Source organism: Mercenaria mercenaria, chromosome 7 (assembly GCF_021730395.1).
Source record: "Mercenaria mercenaria strain notata chromosome 7, MADL_Memer_1, whole genome shotgun sequence".
Classification (NCBI taxonomy): domain Eukaryota; kingdom Metazoa; phylum Mollusca; class Bivalvia; order Venerida; family Veneridae; genus Mercenaria; species Mercenaria mercenaria.
The window spans coordinates 44,480,334-44,501,309 of NC_069367.1; the positions used below are offsets into that span (position 1 = coordinate 44,480,334).

General features: G+C 35.4%; 2 protein-coding genes across 2 annotated transcripts; one reads left to right on the forward strand and one right to left on the reverse strand.

Annotated features, from left to right (window-relative positions):
- Nucleotides 1-1,952: 1,952 nt before the first annotated feature.
- LOC123555429 (uncharacterized) lies at nucleotides 1,953-8,616 on the reverse strand. The gene is made up of 9 exons (XM_045346053.2): nucleotides 8,460-8,616; nucleotides 8,262-8,328; nucleotides 7,713-7,799; nucleotides 7,374-7,475; nucleotides 6,020-6,209; nucleotides 5,276-5,389; nucleotides 4,627-4,784; nucleotides 3,922-4,062; nucleotides 1,953-2,360 (listed from the first exon to the last, which is right to left on the reverse strand). Exons 1-9 carry the CDS (start codon nucleotides 8,597-8,599, stop codon nucleotides 2,217-2,219), a joined length of 1,143 nt encoding a protein of 380 aa, XP_045201988.2. The 5' UTR covers nucleotides 8,600-8,616; the 3' UTR covers nucleotides 1,953-2,216.
- Nucleotides 8,617-9,613: 997 nt separating this feature from the next.
- On the forward strand, nucleotides 9,614-16,873 carry LOC123554260 (uncharacterized). Its single transcript, XM_045344273.2, has 9 exons — nucleotides 9,614-9,731; nucleotides 10,190-10,256; nucleotides 11,005-11,094; nucleotides 12,725-12,826; nucleotides 13,292-13,481; nucleotides 14,086-14,208; nucleotides 14,838-15,014; nucleotides 15,346-15,482; nucleotides 16,551-16,873. The coding sequence occupies exons 1-9, from the start codon at nucleotides 9,649-9,651 to the stop codon at nucleotides 16,707-16,709; spliced, it is 1,128 nt and encodes a 375-aa protein (XP_045200208.2). The 5' UTR covers nucleotides 9,614-9,648; the 3' UTR covers nucleotides 16,710-16,873.
- The last annotated feature ends 4,103 nt before the right edge of the window (nucleotides 16,874-20,976 follow it).

The following is a 20,976-nucleotide window of genomic DNA, read 5'->3' on the forward strand; positions in this document are numbered from 1 at the left end:
TTTCTCTTTCCTTTGTTGAAAATGCTGGCTTGGCGTCGTTACAATTCCAGAAGCGCCCTCAGTAGAGCGCAGTGTATCAGTGTCTGCATAGTATACCAAGGGCAGACTACTCTGCGGCTTTCAGGTCATGGACGGCTCAAATGGCTTTTCTTTTAAGGTTAGTATTTTGAGGGACTGGTTTAAGCAAGATTTCAAAATACAATTTTTTTTATATATTTTATATGAACAATGGCAAAGTTTTACTTATATCGCTGTAAAGGAACAAAATGATATTTATCCTCAATATCACTTCAGAACATCCTGTTTGTTACAGATGGGTGAGACCGCATTACATAAACTTATAAGAACAAATCTTGCCTATTCCGTTTCAAAATACAGATACAGGGGAATCGTAGTTCATGCTGAACATTTGTGTGAATCAAATTTTCCATTAACAAATAAATTCTATGCATAAGTAAGTAAACTTAGTCCAGTGTGGTGTCATGATGTCGTTGATTTGACATACTTTTAGGGATATTATTAATTATCTGTTTTAAATGTATGTCGTTATTTTAACTTTTGATATGAAAAACAAACTTGTTCCAGGCCTGTCAATTACTGATTTTTTGTGCTATGATAAAATATTCATACCAGCGTGTGTTGAAATGGAACTATTCCTGCGTCAAAATTGTTGCAAAATTCACGCACGGTATTTCGGTGCTTTGTATAAATGGTCATTGTTATTATTGATGTTGTAACCGATTTCGTTGTTTTATTGAAAGACTTATTTCAACAAGACTTATATAAATACGAGTATGGCCGTACTTGCTTTATTGCTTGCAATAAGCATGCATCATGTGAAGCATTTACAATATACAACTGGCGTGTTGAAAAGACAGGTTCACTTATCCGACAAATTTATTCTTGTATGCCATACAGGACGGGTTTTCCGGTGCTAAAAAAACTCATCTTACACCATGATTCTCGTGCTGTAATTATGAATGAATGCGCAAATTCATGTGCTACTAGAAAAAAAAATAGTGTCTAAAAGAAAAGTGTTAATCTTATTTCATTTCTTCTATTATCTGAAGAAAATGGTATGCAAGCAAAAGAGTATGTCACCGGTAGAATGTGCTGATTGTAATATCTGGCTCTCGGGTAACTGTTTTTGTAATTCGTCAGAGCCTCGTTACCACACGAACAGTTACCCTCGAGCCAGATATTTCAATCTGGATTCTATAGTCGATACCATTCCATGTCAGATACGACAAGTTCTACCGTAACATAAATTTCGGAATAGAAGTTTAAAATATTAATGATTATGTAAGTTCATAGTTTGAAAAAAATACGATACGGGACTTTTATCACATCCGAGCATCGTTCTGTAACTTACCATTTTTAACAGATATCCTTATCATCAGAAAACTCCAGCATTTTCTATAACATTTCTAGTATTTATTTCTTGATTTTAATCTTGTCGCAACATTTTTTTTAATTTAATGCTAAGTTTCACAACAAAAGTTTTAAGAGTAAACCTATCATGGAAAATAATCACAGTCTGCTTGTGATTTATTGAATGTAAGCAAGATAATCAAGGGGAGGGTTATTTTATTGCCCGAAGGGAAATATTTTTGAATGTCTTTATGATCTCCTAGGGTGATACAGCGACTGTGTTGATATTGTTGTCATCACAAACTTGCGATTTATATATCTTTAATAGTCTGGTTTGAGATCATAAATTTGTTTCAATGAGTATTTGTGAAAATAGTGACTTATATATTATTTAAAAACGTTTGGTTATTGCAAACAGGGGCGATCCTGAAGTGTCTGAGCAATTTAAAGGAGATGAAAAATTCTAGGCAGTTTAGAATCAGAATTTCTGTCCGCTGCAATTGCATTTGTTGGCAGTCATTTTCTTTATGAAGGCTTTTGAAACGTAGTTTTCTATTTAATTCATAAAGACACAAGTCAAGTTCAAAGCAGCATAATTTTATTCAGGTTTAAACACTGTACAGTACTTTATTATAAAACGTTTAGTTTAAAACGTGAACTGGAACAATGGTTTCACCAAAGTTAACAACATCCTGTTAAGCCAAAACATCTACTTTACTATTAAATGTAAAAAAAAACATTATCTCAAAGAAAGATAATTAATATTCAGTTTACAGAAAACTAAGGGTATTTTTTTTTTGATTTAAACGTGTCTAGTCATCAGCAATAAGACACTGGAATTATTCCTAACAGCCGTACACTTCTACTCGCAGACCTGGGTGGCCTCCGCTATGCCATGTCACAGGATTGAATCTTAGAAAACGGGCCTTTATCGGTGAGTCGAACATGTCTTTCTGGATCATGTCGTAGTTGGAACTGCCTTGTAACGTCTGAAATAAGAGCAGCTAGTTATTGTTTCATAATAACCTCTAAAATATCAATGAATAATCAGTATTTCATAATTACCTCTAAATATGAATAAATATCTAGTATTCAGAATAACCTCTAAAATATGAACATATTAATATATTAATATAATTATTATTACGTTAAAACCTCTACAATATTAACGAATAATCAATATACCATGATACTCTCTAAAATATTAACGAACAATCAGTATTTGATAACAACCTCCAACGTATGAAGAATAAACAGTAGGCTATTTCATGATAACCTTTACTTGAAATCAGAATAACCTCTTAAATATAAACAGATAATTTATATTTTGTAATAACTTCTAAAACATTAATGAACAATCAGTATTTCATGATAACCTCCAATATATTAACGAACAATCAGTATTTAATAATAACCTCTATTAAGAATTATTATCTGTAAGCAAGTATTAAGAATATTCAGTATTTCATAATAACCTCTAGAATATTGACAAATTTTCAGTACAATACTTGTATTAGAGATATCCTCTAAAATATGGAGAGATAGGTAGAGTTTCCTATTAACTTCTAATTAAGAAAGAATAGTTTATTATTACACGTATTATTAGTATCTCATAATAGCTACTGAAATATGATGAATAATCAGTATTCCCTAATAACCGCAACAATATTGACATATAATTTAAATACTATATAATAACCTCTAAAGTATGAATAATGTCAAAACTTGAAATTCAAGATTACTTCTTAAGTAGGAAAGGATTACATTTTTTATTATGACTCCTTAGTTTGATTCATTGAAACCTTTTTATAAAAAAAGGTTTATAAATGTCAGTTTTCTAAAAGTGAGACAACTATTTGGTCTTTTCCAAATTTCTTGAGCGGATTTTTGGCATCCAGCAAAATACTGAGAGTCAGCCTCGAGTTATAAACTTCTTTGATTAGCGGTATTTCTGTAACAACGCGCACAGACCAAAACTTAACAGCACTTAAGTGAGATCTCAGAAATATTTTAAGACGTTAATTGTGGAAAGAAGTGCTAAGTGTGTTTCTCGAGTGTCTTTTAACAAGGGCAGTGACTTCTCGTGAACTGCTAAATCCAGTTTAGACATGTGCTAGATACATCTTTATTTGGTCACAGAAATAATTGCGAAATCCTTTGCAAATGTGGGAAAGATAACATGGCGTCCTTGGGGAATTTTGATATTTCCTATGATGAAGACAATACTGGTCTAATTTAAATGAAGAAAATCATGAAAACAAGAAAAACTGGTATACCACGTGAAAGCGCGGGAGTTTGCACATGACACCTCTGGAAAGAGCGCCTGACGCATCGTTTTCATTTCACAACCTCCCTCATCAGTTGTGTAATGATAAAGAAAACTAAAATGTTTTATAAGGGATCTTTTCACATATACATCACTATCTCCATTTGAACAGTTTCTCCTGTAATTTATATTGGACACTTCTTCTTAAAAGAGGCAAAAGATATGCATGTATCTTAGCGGAGCTTGTGTATTATCCCTTGACAGTGTTAGCGGTCAAGACTTACCTCAGAACCCTTGGACTGGGCGTATACGAATGTATTCCCATCCACACTGTACGTGACCTTAAACGAGGAGATATAATAACTTGATGAATGATACCCTTGTGTGGCCACTGCATACACATCACGTGTCTCTCCCAAATCAATCTGAAATGTATTATAGTTATAAAATATAGTGATACATGAAAAATAGTATTACATTTGTATATCATACATAAAAGTGGATGAAATGTGTGTCCGACGTACATCGTCTGATTTTTATCCCAAGAGCCATGAGCTTGAAACCCGGCAAGAGAGGAATGTGACTGCCAATATATTGTATGTTATTTCGACACGGAAGCATTAAGTGCGCGTAGTCACTTTCCCATATACAATTTACCTTAAGTCAGAACCTACCGTCTGTTTGTTTTCTTTGTAAGCTTAATAACCTTAAGGGCGACTCCTCCAGAAGACTGTTCGTAATGTTAGTGGGAGTATAGTGTTATGTACAGAGTACGCTCCAGTTCCAGAAACTTCTCTGGTTCTTTAACGTGTTGTAAAACACACATGCACGAGAGCTTTATCACAATATTAGTAATGTTTAATGTTAGTTACGGGGGCTCGAACTCACGACCCCAGGTTTCATAGTCATAGACAACCCAGTCTTTCAAAAACATTTACATATACAATTTCCTTGAAGCCTGGAACCACTGTCATTTAAAACATTCCTACCTGGAGCCAGGAATCACTGTCGTTACCAACCCAGCCGGTGGTCGACCCAAGTCTACCGTCCCAGGGTTGATGAGTTCCAAATGTGAGATGGCCTGACATTTGGGCGTCGGGTATTGTCTTCAAACTGTTGGAAACACCCAGTGCACTGATGTCACATACTGAAAGGTATTTTGCCATTAGCATCCATGACACTTGATAAAGCTTTGATGTCAGTGTTTCTATCCTCGCTGCACTTGTTTACAAACTATTAATTCATTCGCATAGAAATGAAAAATGTGTTACATTTACACGTTTCAGCAGGCCCTAACTATTCATGAAACAGCAAGTATTGTTTTTATCATTATCAAATAAGAAATTATTATATTTTGACTTTAAATGAATGTGAAAGGATGATGATTATCAGTGTATTTTTTCCAAACCGGCACATGCACGACAACGTAATGGTTGTCGGTACTTTAATCTTAATTTCTAGTAGCAAGAGTGTTCCCCATAATTTTAATTCATATCCAGTTATTTTCAAATTACTTCTATCTAATAATCTATATTTGTTTTATTTCATGTCTTAACAAAGTCAGCTTTTAACATTCGCAGCCGCAGTGTAAAAAAAGAAAACTGGTAATTCATAATTTGATATTTTATATTACGTTACCTGTTTGACACCTGTTACCGCCGTAACCGAGGGGACAAGAACAGTTAAAGTTGCCTAATTCATCCTGACAGGTACCACCGTTCATACACGGACTGCTGCTGCATTGGTCTTTTTCTGAAAGATAGAAATCCTATGCAATGTGTTCCCATGCGAACTGAGAATATATGTAAACTGAACATGGAAACTTGGCAAATGATTTCTTTTAAATGTGCACAAAAGAGCAGTAGTCCCTCAGAAAGTGTTTTCCGTACAAATAATGTGAGAATGTCAAAAGATGCTAGAAATTTATTTGAGCCAAACAAACACACAATGAAATCTGCAACAATCAGACCCGAAATTGAAGCGCTGGTGAGCTACCTTAGCCCGGCTCCCTGGCTGCATGGTTATTTTTATATAAATACAGGAAACATTTTATTAGAAAATTTTAAGCCTCTAAAATAGCACAATTTTATCTGATGGCTGAACCTATGTTTGGAGCCAGGGGCAATAAAAAAAGTCAATGTAGAAACAACCTTCTGGAGTTACTTCCCTCTTGATGAAGAAAACTGATATATGTAAATAAGAACAAACATAGGGACGGGAGCCAGTCTAGAGCTACCTATAAGTTTGTCAGTTTAAACACAATCAGCTATTAGAGCGAATACTGTTCGATTAGACTACGAAACGAATGTGTCAGAATATTTGAGGAACACTTTTCAGAATACATAAAAAAATGAGTTTTACAAAAAAATTGACAGTGTGTACCCCTGATATCAATACTGAAGACACCATCAGCGTATTTTCCATGATTGTCTGTTGCCCGGATACCAAACGAGTACTCCGCGTCAATATCTGGAGCCCGGCCGCTGATTTTTCCACTTGTCATATTGAGTACAGTGCCAGGAGGTAGATGACCGGAAATCAAACTATAGGTAATACCACTTCCGTCTGGATCCTTTAAACAGAACAACGAAACTTACACTTGTTATCTGATGAAAAAGGCAGTTAAGGTGTTCAACAGTGCATTTTTTCATCTTTAGAGTATTCTGTTAGATATTTATTTCATGATCAAAATACCCATTATATAAAGTTAGATTTTTATTAGAAATGTATGTTCTACTATTTTATTACTTCCCTTTAATATAAAATTTTTCAAAATATCAATATATTTTTAGTTTTATATTTGCTTTCATAGATATTGTAGATATCTTAACAATCTGAATGAAAAGGCAAGTTGCAAAATAGTGTGTAGCTTTCGAATTAATTGACTCCAATATCTTGGTTGCGCCAACAAAATAGATAAAGGGAGGTTATAATGGTTATACAAACTCCGGCTTAATGTAAATCTTTTTCAAATATGATAAAATTTTCTTATATTCATATCATTACTCAGGCAAAGTTAGTTTATTATTAAAGTACATATCGTGGGCTGAGCGCGAAACTATTGTAACTGTATATAGATAAAGAACAAGATACAATAGTTTCGCGCTCAGCCCTCGATATGTTTAAACACTGACTCCAGTGAAAGCATATATTAAGCAACAAATGGACACAAATATGTATAAATGGTCATTTCTTAAACTTTCGAATCATTACTTTATAAACATCTGATTAACCACCTTTAAAATCATTGCGTAGCTTCGTTTGTTATATATAACTGCTCAAGCACCTATTAATTTATATCTTGAAAGAATACTGTGAATGTAAATTAAAAATCTGCAAGTAAGAACCAAAGATTACTCTTTACAATAGTTTTAAAATGCAATATTAAATGCATATAGGATAAATGACAATACAGTATAATTCTTTTATAATAATTGAGCCGCGCCATGAGAAAACCATCATAGTGCGTTTGCGACCAGCATTGATCCAGACCAGCATGCGCATCCGCGCAGTCTGGTCAGGATCCATGCTGTTCGCTTTCAAAGCCTATTGAAATTAGAGAAACCGTTAGTGAATAGCATGGATCCTGACCAGACTGCGAGGATGCGCAGGCTGGTCTGGATCCATGCTGGTCGCAAATGCACTATGTTGGTTTTCTCATGGTACGGTTCATATATTAAAATGCAAGATAAGACACAAACATATTTTAAAACAAATGATGAAATATTTTGCTTACAATAGCCTCGACGCTAACTTGCACATACTGTCCGGACATGAAAGTTCCCAGCGTTCCATGTTGTGAACGTTTTGTCCAGATCGGAGGCAAACTTTTCACCTTCTGAAATATCAGTGAAGTTTATGATTGAAAACCAGGTTTAGATATATAGAAAGTTTGTTATTGTTGTTGATATAACATTCCCAAATATTTAAAAGATTTTTTTCTTAAAATGATATTTTGCTGTTGTTGCTATTAATGTTGTTGTGGTATTAGTAGTACAACAAGATTAATGATTTATTTTTAACTTTTCCAAAAAATCGCTTTCTAATAATGTGTTATATTGATGAAATATAGTACCTCAATGAATTTTTTAAGGTCAGTTTTATTTATGTACACTGTTCCACCGGCACCTGGCTTCAAAAATACACTTCCGCCAGCCCCAGCCTGTAAATCACAACGTTTGGAAATAAATTGATATAATACAAATTGGATTTCATTTTCCTCCTCCAGGTTTTGTTTTGTTTCTGTTAGGTTTAACATTACACCGACACTGTCTTATCGCGACTCTCCAGCTTTAGGAAGTGGAGCAATAACCATTGAGTCACCTCCGGGTATTATTTTGTCTCGAGCGGGCACCTAGGTAGAACCACCAATCTGATTGGTTTCCTCACATGAAAGACATCTTCACCTCCAGCGAGGTTTCGAACCTACACGTGCTTCAAGGTCAGCGGGTATTCATCACTCGCCCGCGGAGGCACATTCTTGTCCAGTTACACCGATTAGCCAAAGAGGCAGACTTTAGTCTTGGTTATATCTATAAATAATGTCGGATTACTTTTTGCCGCTTCCCATCATTCAAGAAAATTTTACGAAAACATGTAAATTATCTTTTTAAGAACGACTTACCTCAAAGATAGCATCACCATTTCTTTCTGCTGATACGTTCACATTCGGGTAATCTACCTCCAGAAAACTGTGGAAAAATCATAGTGAAATGTACTGTTAATAATTAAAATTCTGCAAAATTCTTATTTTTGAAGCAAAATATTACATATACATATATGAAAGAAAATCATGTCATTTTTTTTTAAATTCTGCATTTACCTAGCGAATGCTGAAGAAATTAACGCCAACAGAATAATTGCCGATTTCGCCATTTTTCCTCCGGAAATACAGTTTTTTGTAACTTTTATGGGTATCAAAATATTTGAACTACATTCGTCCCAAATTTTTGTAAGATGCATACGTTGCTTATGAAAGAAATCCTTCTAACTTCGATCTAGGGGGTTACAGATAATTCGGCTGCGATCAGGTCACAAAATTGTGTCTTAGGGACTGTCTCAAAATGTTTATGACTTGTCAAGTTAATATATAGATAGCCTTGTTTTAGTTTTGTTTCATGTTGTCTTCGGTATTCATTCAGGCCTACCATGGTCCCCTAGTTGTTCTTCCAGGGATTTTGACGAACGTATGATGAATAAGAATGCCGCTATTATGATTTTTGTTAAAGTAACGAGGTAAAACATGTTTTATCAGCATTTCCACCTTTCACATTTTGCGAGATTCGTATAATAAAAATACAAAAAAAAAAATGAAGTTGATCTTAATGCAAGGGAAATAGTGGCATGTGACTGAAAGGCAGAAAAATGGCAATATATCCTGATCTGGACTATATTCGCGTGGACCACGGAAACACAAGCGGTGGATTAATGCTGTCATCTTAACTATCAGTGTGTAATACCCCAGTCACACAGACGGCGCGGATAGCTACGTCTAGCCACGGTCCGTATCGATCCGTACCTGAGCCGTACCTCAAAGTAGTAATCCGTACCAATCCGTACGGCTCAGGTACAGATCGATACGGATTACTACGTTTATATCCGTGGCTAGACGTAGCTAGCCGTGCCGTATGTGTGACTGGGGTATAAGCGGAGTGAACACCGCAGTGACCACACGCAATATATATATATATATTTGTAAGATAGTTTCTTCAAGATAACCTTCAACATCATTACGTCACATTACCTCAAAAAATATTTAAAAAAAAATATTTCTATGCAATTTATGGCATTTGCATAGTTTTCTTAGTGTCTGTGATAAACACCTTAAACGTAAACACGTGTGTCCTGATTTCTATACAAGCTTGACAAGTGGTCCGGTTGACTGATATTTGATAAAATAGGGCAAATATGTTTGAAAGATTTGTATCCATAACTACGGACGCCTTAGAGAAAAATTACGCCTTGGTAAGTTCGGATTCTTTCGGGAATTTCCGTTGTTTAGTCATTGCAACATGGCCTCGCTTAATTTTTGTGTTTTTCTTTCGCTGCTTTCTTCAAGTTTTCTATTTTCTTTCATTATTTGTGATGATGGAGGGTAAGTAAATATAAATTTTGTAACATACATTAACTAGTGTAGTTCTTTATTTCTTTATCATGCATGTGTATATGTGAAACAACTATTTTCCTTTAATTATTCAACAATCAGAGAATATGGTAACTCAGTTTAGTGTAGATAATACATCTACGAGTTCTCACACGAGCGATGACTGCTTTTATGACCAGCGCTTACGCTGTAATTACACCGGGGTAAAAGTTTTCGAACCCGCGACTTACTGACCGGAAGTCCAATGTATAAATAAACTTTACCCAAGTAAAAATGCATCGCTGAACCTTATTCATCTAAACACAACCGAAAGTCAACTTACTATGCATGGTATACATCCTGACATGCATTGCATTAAAGGACTGTACAAGTACTAATCTGAAAAAAATACCTTTCAGACATAAATCTGGAGACGTGCCTCTAAATGTTTTCTTGTGTCTATTTTTCAGGATTCTGCAAATCCATTACCCGAATATTTCCTTAGAGGCGGATAATGATGGAAATGTCACTCTTCAGGTTAAACACTTTTTTTTTTTTTAAATTGTTTTCAGTAATGGCTGTTAGTCGTTCCACTTCTGTTGATAAAAAAGATAGTTCCAGACAAATATATCAACGTTCCTTTCTTAAGAAATCGTCTTCAGATTTTTAATGTTGAATTTCCATCACAAAATGATCGTTATGTCCATTTAACTAAAGTCTGTTTTCCGTGTTAGCGCGGGAATTTGTTTCTTAATCGTTTCCAATAACGTGATCTAGTTTTAAAATTAAATTGCAAGTCTCCAAGTTATTTATTTCGAAGAATTTTATGGCAGAATTATTCAACATCACTTATTCAGTCTGATTTGATTCAAGCTTTAATTCAAAGTGGACAAGTTATTTTTTTGACTGATCATTTATGTGGTGTGTAATACTGGGACGGGACTTTCTTCACAGATAATGAAGGCCAATTATGTTTAGTCTCAAAGTTGCTGAAAACAAATGAACTTAACTCATCGAAAGGTCGAACAAATGATGTAGTCATCGCTAATTTTATCATTTCCACCCAAGGGCTCGAACCTGATATCCCAGGAATGGTACTTTATAACCTTGCACCACGGGGGCTCGAACTCAATATCCCACAACTGGAAGGTTCAAATTCCATATATCGTGAGCGCGACATTTGAATGTACTGTCACAATTGGCAGCTGTTTGGAAGAAACAGAATTTTATTTTTCTTATTGACATGATTATCTCTATCACTGTCTCTGTCGTTGTTGTGTTGTAGTCTGGTGCTGACGCCAGTGTTTACATAGTACCAGGAACCAACGGCGGCAGCGTATACTTCGAGGGGGAGGATATTCTACACCTCATAAAGGTATTGTTATCTCGAATTTCTTGTGCTAAAATGAGTACTGGCTTTAACGACACCGCCTGTTTAGATAGACACTTTGCACAACAACAGGTTTTCCCTATACGTGTTTCCTGTATAGACATTTTTTATTCCATAGATATTACTTTATATGGAAGGAATGACCTACAGAATATTTGTTCTTATTAAGGACATTTTTTTTGTGTCTCCTGAAGTATAAAAGGTGGCCGCTTTAAACATGGATCGCTGGTTATAAAACTGAAAAACACGTGCTACTTTGACATTGGTCAATTACAAACTTCGCTTAACTAGTCAGATGCACACTGATAAATTTCAAACTTTGCTTAACCAATCAGAAACACATTGATCAATTTCAAACTTTACTTAATCATTCAAATGCACACACTGGTCAATTTCAAACTTTGGTGAACAAGTCAGATGCATACTGGTCAGTTTCAAACTTTGCTTAACCAATCAGATGCACACACTGATCAATTTAACTATTTGCTTAACCAATTAGTGTGTGTGTGTCGTTTTATTTATCCTCGCCTCCAGCTACTTCCATATGGGCGAGCATTCTCTAAGTTTTCTTCTCTGAGATGATTATGATACTAAAGTTGAATCTTCTAATGTTGAGTCCTCTAAGGTTGATCGTCTAGAGTTAGGTCGTCCAATAAAGTTGAATCGTCTAATGTTGTGTTGTCCCTCACTTGTAGTTGTACTAACATTGTTATGATACTCGTATCATCTCACGGCACAATCATTGTTGTCCGACTTTTAAAGAAAAATTCCGTCCTCTGCTAACTTGCTAACTTAAATGTTGACCTGCGCCGTTCCTGATGTCTAAATTTTAACGTCTGGTCGATCCGTCTGCATCTGGCCGATATGCGAATCCCCGGAGTCTTTCGTCGTCGAAAACCAGCTGAAGGCCAAGTCAGAACATCAGTAAAACAAAATCTCTCAGAGATGTCGATCCGGCATCGAGTTAGGAGACTCCAACCCGCCAGGTTCACGGCGTGACCCAGCGTTGTTCTTCGCTCTAAGCGACTGTCAGCCCGGAGTGCTGGAATCTAGCAGTCTTCATCCCGTCGTTGACAAGTCCGGTTGGTAGTACCAAATGTGTTTCTCCGGTGTCAATTCGGGGTGTGTCTACCAGATCCCAAGACCCCGGTTGCTGGAGAAGGACCAACACCAGATCAGACGACCAGCCGCACACGAATCGATAGTTGCCACTACCGCCGATGTTCGTCATGTGTCGCTAACTAGGTCAAGCGTGACTTAGTAAGCGACATATGTCCCCTCACCACAACGCGGACGTCTCGGCGGTTCCGGTGAAGTAAACCAATTAGATGAGCACTGATCAATTTTAAACTTTGCTTCATCAAACAGATGCTCACACTGATCAATTTCATTCTTTGGTAAACCAATTAGATGCGCACTGATCAATTTCAAACTTTGCTTACCCACCTGTTATCAACATTAATTATAAGACCAGAATTTCAGTATGTAAAGTCATGCCAATTTTGAAAGTTAAGTAGAATTTCTCTGTGAAAAAGACTAAATTCCTATTGAATAACATTCAAACTATACTTATTACGTGTGTATTTTTTCTGTTAATTTCTTATTTTTACTTTAGGTGATAAATGGGCTGCCGCCAGTATGGAAGGAGCACTCGGCTACTGGATTCTTCTACACAGCATTTGGAGGGGAGACAGTCAACGTTAAACTCGAGGCTCTGGTAAGACAGAAATGTTTAACACAACGAAACCCTTTCTAACACGGAGTCCTGTATAAACCGAATGTAAAGAACTGTAGATATATGCAAAAAAATCATATTTGTTATTAATGTTACCATATTTTCTTTCTTTGCTTCGTCAGAAATATTACATGATTAATATAAAAGGCTCTGGTGCGAATGATTCTTAAGTGAACCAAAGCCGCTAAAAAAGCAACAACTCTAGTCATCTGTCATTTGTGAATAACATACACGCAAAGTTCTTAATTCTCCTACTTCCGGGTAGCAAAACTTGTGGAATCTTAGTGTATTTTTTCTTTAATATAACTGAATTACAGCCTGTAAAGTTATATGTGCGCTTCTGTTTGTTTTTTTCTCCATGCCACCGAGTTTGAAGAACGTATCTCAGAAAGTTTTATCATTCAGTGGAAAATTCAAACAAATTTACAGATGTTCCTTTACTTTAAGGACCCTGAGAATGGTAAAATGGAATATCGGGTGGTCGCAGGCACAATGCCGCCGGGGCTTCAGATCGATTCCGCCGGAAGTAGAATAACAGGTCACGTGCCCGACGTAAACGCCATCTACAGTTTCACAGTCAGGGCAACAAACTCAAATGACAAATATGCAGATGCGGTGTTCAGAATGGAAATTATGGGTTAGCGATTTGAAAGCACTTTATGACAAATACATATGCGAGAGCTATTCATACTATGGGGAAGACATAAAAAACATATGTCCACTTACTTCCATGGAAGGAGAATGATCGCTTTTGTTCCAAAATGGCATATAACTGGTATAAATTCTAAGTGTCTTTTCATCAATAACTGCTATTATTGAAGACTTTTTAAGATATAAATAAAAACACTTTTAACATTTTGGTTGTGGGAAGCCTTCGATGTTGTTACCATATATAACCAAACAATGACCAAACATTCTGTAAAATGTCAAAATATATTTATAGTCCTTGGTTGTGCTCGCTACAAAAAAAAATCCCCATAGTGTTTCATATGAAAAAGGTCCTTCTTAAAAATCTGATTTTAGCAATATTTAACAAAATACGAACTTTGTGTTTTTACAATGCATACGACCATAGCCGCTCGGCCACGGTTGTCCATAAATCATTTATCATTATGTCAATGGGGTTTATAAACAGTATTACTTTGTATTTTGTATAATGGTGTTTTTAGATGTATCCACTTCATATTGAACAGATATTTATGATTGCAGTCACTCCACGTTTAAAATGTATGTAATTTCAGAGCGAAACCAATGTATTCCGTCCAGTCCTTGTCAACATGGTGGCTATTGTATTGACAAGATGGGAGAAGTTCCCTACGTGTGTAACTGTACAGAGCAATACAGTGGAGTCAACTGCGAAATATGTACGTTCTTGAATTTTATATCATTTTTCAAATTTCTCTGGGCTATCGATTTATTGGTACTGGCTAGAAACAACCATGGCTACGCAGCGTAATTCATACTTCGACTTTTTGACCTGGAAGGCGACGGCTTGCCACAGTTTTGTCAAGCACAGCTTTTACCATATAAAAAAATCAAAAATCTAAATGGTAGTTTGCCTCATTGAGAGCTTTTCCGGAATAAAAAAAAATGCAAAACACCTTTACAAAGGCAAACTATGTAACTTTTCCCATTTGTGACCAGCTGTTCAACATAACTGGTATCACGTTCACAAAAGTCATTGGTTACCAGTTAAAACGACTTTTTGCAAACAAAAAAATCAAAAGATCTGCTTGGCATTGCGAAATAAATCTTTAAGGTCCAATTTTTGTTTTGAAACAGCAAATATTGACGGAGTTTGTCCATCATCGGATGCAATTAAATTAATCCCCCACCCCTACCCTATGACAGACTGAAACAGACCCAAAGCTGAGCTCCGACCTAAGATCAATACATGCAAACATGAAAATCGGCTCATATCGCCATACAAACAAGGTCAGATTCTATCTAAATTTCTTGTTATTCGCCTGAAATAATTTGATTTCCATTTCAGCGTGTACGTCAAACAGTTTGGGTATCAAAAATACATCAATCATACCAGAGGCCATGATGTCAGCTTATCTAACGAGGGAAAACTATACAGCTTCAAGCGGCCGTCTTGATAACTCTGACGGCGGCGGCAAAGGCTGGTGTGGCGCCAATGGGAACTCGTGGCTGCAGGTAGACTTCGGTATGTTAAGTGTAAACTTCATTGTCAAGCTAAACCTCGTTAAATACATTTGCGACAGGGTCAAACGAAGAAAATGTGCCATAAACACATCAGTTTTGTTTATCGATTTTTGAAACAATATCCGATTTGAACTACGGAGTTTTAGTTTCTGAAACTGGCTGCACAAATTGCCACAGGGTCTAACGAAGAAAATGTGCCATAAACACATCAGTTTTGTTTATCGTTTTTTGAAACAATATCCGATTTGAACTACGGAGTTTTAGTTTCTGAAATTGGCTGCACAAATTGCCACAGATATGAAACTTTCATGTAAATAAACTTACATTTGCAGGGAGACTAGCACGTGTATTTGCTGCAATCACTCAGAGCTACAGTAGCACGTATTACACAGGTAGCTACCGTATATCTTACAGTACAGACGGAACAACGTTTAATAACGTGCTTGACAACGTAAATGGAACTGCTTTGGTAAGTTTCCTCACATTTGTATTTTGATTAGGGGCGTGATGGTTGCGTATCCATAGTTCTAAGCAACTGTGTTTTGTAATGTGTAATGTGGTATAAATAAAGCTCTGTGGTAAGGCATAATTTAAAGTTCGGAAATGAAGCCCTGGTTAAGGTCAGGCATAATTTAAAGCTCGGAAATGAAGCCCCGGTTAGGGATAAGTATGATTTAAAAATCGGAAAAGAAGCCCCGGTTAGGGACAAGCAAATTTTAAACTGTTCGGAAATGAAGCCCTAGTTAGGGAAAAGTACATGTATATTTAAAAAATTAATGTTATGATCTGATCATGAAGAGTGACTCGATCTACTCCCAACAATCAATTTCTGATCGTAACTGGGAGGTCGGGGCAGTTGTTAAAAGCATGTTGCTATGTTACATGATACATGATATGCATGTGTTAAGAGAGTAAGAGCAGTAATATATACAGCTTGTTAAAAATAAAAACAGGATGATGACATTAGTACATATACGAGTCTATGTCAGATGTGAAGCACTGAACGTTCACACTGTCCTTGATGTTATAAGGTAAGGCGTTCCAGTATCTGATTGTGCAGGGAAAAAAGGAGTTCATATGATATTGTGTTCTTGAAGATGGAATGATAAAGTTTAAATTTCTAGAGGTTGTCAGGTGGTTATGATCTACAGAGACGAGGTTGTGTGATATTTTATACAACATTATTAAAGATGCATGTATTCTTCTTTGTTCTAATGTCTGCCATTTAAGAATTTCAAGCATTGATGTTACGCTGCTCTGGTATGAGTAGTCATTCATAACATATCTGGCTGCAGCTCTTTGTAACTTTTCTATCTCATATGTTAAGTTTTTTCTGCTATGGATGCCATATGGTGTTACAGTATTCTCTCATACATAGCTTTCCATACAAACAATATATTTTACCTCAAAATAGCCAATTAATGGATATTTCAGACAAATGATGTTTTTATAAAACTTTTTACGTGGAAATAAAAGAGCAGATTGGATAAATTCTTATCATTTGTTTCGGTGTTTTTACTGTTCTTTTTTTTTTCAGTTATTAAACGGTACCTCAAGTTCTGCGCATGCCACGAATGCGCTTCCAGATCCTGTGACAGCACGGTTTGTCCGGTTTCATCCCGTGAGTTACAGTTCCAGTCACTACCCATGTTTGAGGGTGGACCTGAACGGATGTTACGTGGACAATTATTATTAATTATCCAATTACTCGATATAATAGTTGAAAATAACGTGCATAATCTTAACGCGGTCTGTGAAGTGAAAAATAATATTGTTTTGGAAATAAAGATTGAAATAAAATACATCTATAAAATAAATTCGGTGTTGTAAAGATTGGGAAAAAAATAAAGATTCAATGTCTCTCTGTGTTTTCACTATATATACTGCTATCCATTTTCTTACAAAAGTAGATCCCTTTATTTTAGCTTATATCTACAAAGAAAATATGCAAAGCCTAGTTGTAAAATTTCATTGCGACAGACCTTGAATTAAAACCACTACAGTAATCTTTTATAATGCAGATTTATATCACATTTTGATTCTCATTTAACTATTACCCTGCAATGTACAATGGCTGATAAAATCAATGATACAAAGTGAATTGACAGTTTCTCACGGTAGCATACTATATTTTTACAAGCTGTAAAGAAATAGGCATGTTTTACAGTCGTTAAATGAAGCCACTACTAGTTTTAATTAAATAATGTGGTTATCTGTCACATTTCATCTGCTGCTGTTTCATTAGGATAAATAAACTGCTCATTAGTCGCTGTAGAAGTAAACCCCTTGCATACTTAATAGAAAAATGTCCTGACTACGCAACTGTGCCACATTCTCCTAGGTGGTAATTTAACAGAAAGAAGTTTGAATTCATCAAAAGTCATGAAATTCGGAAAAGTTGCAAATATATACCATTGCACCATTCAATTCTGCATACATAAAAATATTCTAGTATGCATTAAAGCAATGTATACATGTAACAAAAATATTTTTCAAAAATACTGATCATGGGAGAGAGCTATGTCAGTGAAAATTTCACCTTTTTTGCTTGATTCAAGACATCTTCGAAATTTAAAGTGGTACATAAAGCTTTCAATAAAATGTTTAAAATTTCTGTATCTTTTTTATTATATTAAGGAAGTTTATACAACCACACATTTTGAAAATTTCTGTTCAATCTCAAATTAAACAGAAAAAAAAAACAAAGTTAGTCCTTATGAGTACAAAAAGATATAGGTCTTCAAACAGAATAAAATGTTTTACTCATTATCAATTTCCCACGGAGGCTTACTGGGGTAACCCCTTGTACCCAAACGTTTTATTGCACTATTTTCCCTGCCTGACGATATGCTATCACAAAATTTTGTTATCGGTCTTAAATTGATTTTATACCCATGTCTAAGCAGTGATCTAGGGTTATACCAACTTAAACATACAAAAAAGATCATAAAACTGTAACAGAATCCTGACCAAGTTAACTCCAGCTGGGGAAAAAATGTTTGAAGTATGAACTGCAATAGAAGTTTGGGAAAAATGAAGTTCCTACCAGCTATAAGCCTTGGTTAAAAATAAATTATAAAACACTGTAATCTTTTCAGTGACCTGTAGTTATAAGCTGTATGGTCATTTGCTTTTATAAGTTTAGAGATTTAAAAATACCTTGTTTTATATATTTTCTAAATAAAGTAAAAACCGTACCTTTTACATGTAGTGTATAAATTTGGGTGGGAAAACGCTATATATGCAATTCAGGAGTTTCTGAAACCTCCTCTTGAGATCTGTTGAACAATTCAAAACTAAAATCTGAATTTTGAAAACTAAAGCCAATATATAGTTAACAAGAGCTGTCAGAGAACAGCAATGCTCGACTATTCAACAGCCTTGTCAATTGAATGAATACAAAAGTCAAATATGGGGCATAATTTAGCAAAATAGGGTTATGGAACCTGTGCAATGTAAGTCAGTTTATCACAATGAATACGTGTGTCAAGTTTCAATTCATTCCCACAAGTGGTTACTGAGATACCAACTTACATACAAAAACTTAACCAAATCGGGATGCAGACGCCGACGTGGACGTCTACACACTGGTGAGTCCAACAGCTCTACTATTCTTTGAATAGTCAAGCTAAAAATCTGTAACAGACTTCACGGACCAAACAGTAGAAACATATCAATGGTGCAAATTAATTTGTTAAACTTCCCAACACCAAGCTTAATTAAGTATAGGACCGCACAATTTGCCATTAACCTGTTCTAACATGATTTGAAATTGAAATTAAACCCACCTCAGCTGGAAGTTAAGTCATGTTTTCCAGTCTAATGCACATAATTCCAAAACAAACAGAGGAATTTGACTTATTGCACAAGACAGGTGTCCTTTCACTGCCAAATATTGCCGACAAACATCAGTCATTTAAACTGCTTTTCTCTGCCATTACATAATTAACACAAATTGAAAATGAGATGTGCAGCTGTGTATTACAACTCTAGGTAGCAATATAAGTACAGTCTGGTAATAAACATCAACTGATTCTCTTATTAGGTACAATGTATAATACTCAGTAGCCCTATTCATTAACATTCATTTTAAGTCCGAAACTTAAGACTACATAAAACTGGCAAATACTCAATTTGCCATAAATTTGGGGTTTTTTTTTACAAATTTACACTAATAAGATTTGACTGAGCCATTTGTAACTGCCGATAATATATTTATGCAGTTTCAGTACAGTCTGTTCTAAATAACAATGACAGAGCAAATGGACAAGAGGCCACAATGGGCCCAAGTCTCTCAGCTGAAGAAAACCTAGCCATCTGACATTGCTCCTAACTAGTTTGAGGAAAATCCTTTAAGCTGTTCATTAAAAAAGTTATTTAAAGGTTTTTTCTATATTTTACTGTAACACACCTAAAATCATACTCATCATAAGAAATCATTTAAAGGTATTTCTATTTTAAGTCTAGTGGCCCCTGAAAGGGCCAAGTGCCAGTTTGGCATAAGACCTTATAATGAATTATGATGTTACATGATGCTTGATGAATATCCATGCGGTGGTTCATGAGAAGAAGTTGTTTAAAGATATTTCTAATTTTAGCTCTAGCAGCCATTAAAAGGGGCCAAGCGCCCCCATATAAATAAAACTGGGAGAGGACCTTATTATGATGCTACTGACCAATTTTGATGAAGATCCAACATTTCATGAAAAGGAATTCTTTAAATGTTTTTCTATTTATAACTCTGGCCACCCCTAAAAGGGGTCAAGGTGAAGTATTTGAACAAACTTGATAGAGGTCTATGCCAGAATGCTAATGACCAAGTTCAGAGTAATTCTGACCAGTAGTTTCAGATGAGAGGATGTTTAAGTAAAGATGTTGATGCAGGACGATGGCCCATCCATTTTTAAGTTCATAATATGACCAAACTTCAATTTAAAAGTAAAGAAATAACATTATCAGCCAAAATCTGGAGGTCATTACCTCTAAAGATGAGAGCTACATATGAGAAGGGAGGTAACTAAAGTAACTGACAGCAGACAAAGTAGTAAAGAGTTCTGTCTACCATCACTAAAATTGATGTCTACTAACACGGACATTACATATCTGCAGATTTATGTATTTTTTTTTTAAATTTACAGAATGGTTTCTTACAAGGAATAAAATGTAAGAAGTAAGTGATCTAATGAGTTCTGAGCAGAACTTACAAAGGTGGTGAGTGGTCTGTAAAAAAATATGTAAAAAAAGCTCTCTAAAGCATATCACATGATAGGAATGTGATGTGAAACAAGGAATTTATTGTTTCTATCCTATCATAAGATATCAACCTGATTAATTTATAATTTTAACATGCCCAAAATATAGTAGAAATGGTACTTATTTCACTTAGATTTACTTTAACATTTACTCGGACTTTATCATAGACTCCTTGTTTGAAATCTTAAACTTTACACTGCAGTATCAAATCTATTCAATATTCAAGTGAAATTAGGAAGTTTCGCATTTTGCATCATTATCAAGCACATGTATGGTTTTAAAAACTTGAATATAATAGGGTTATTATAACAGTAGCTTGATCTGGGATGCAGTATTCGGCTCAAGTGGATTTTGCCAGATTGGATCTCACGAGGCGCGCAAGCGCCGAGTGTGATCCGACCTGGCAAAATCCACGAGAGCCGAATACAAAGTCCCAGATCCAGCTACTGTTATAATGACCCTTTTATTATATACCTTTACCATTTTGATTCTTGTTTTGTTCTTGAACGAAATCTTCAATGTTTATCGATATTAAATGGAACTCAGTGAAGTTTTTATGTGCGCTATTTATAGAAATGTGCCGGGTCATGCATATTAATGAAAATAGTCCGGCATCATACAATACGGAAGGTACAATACGGAATTTAAAAGGTACAATACGGAATTTTTGTCTGTCTATTCATATTTAATTGTGAAATACAAGCCGATTT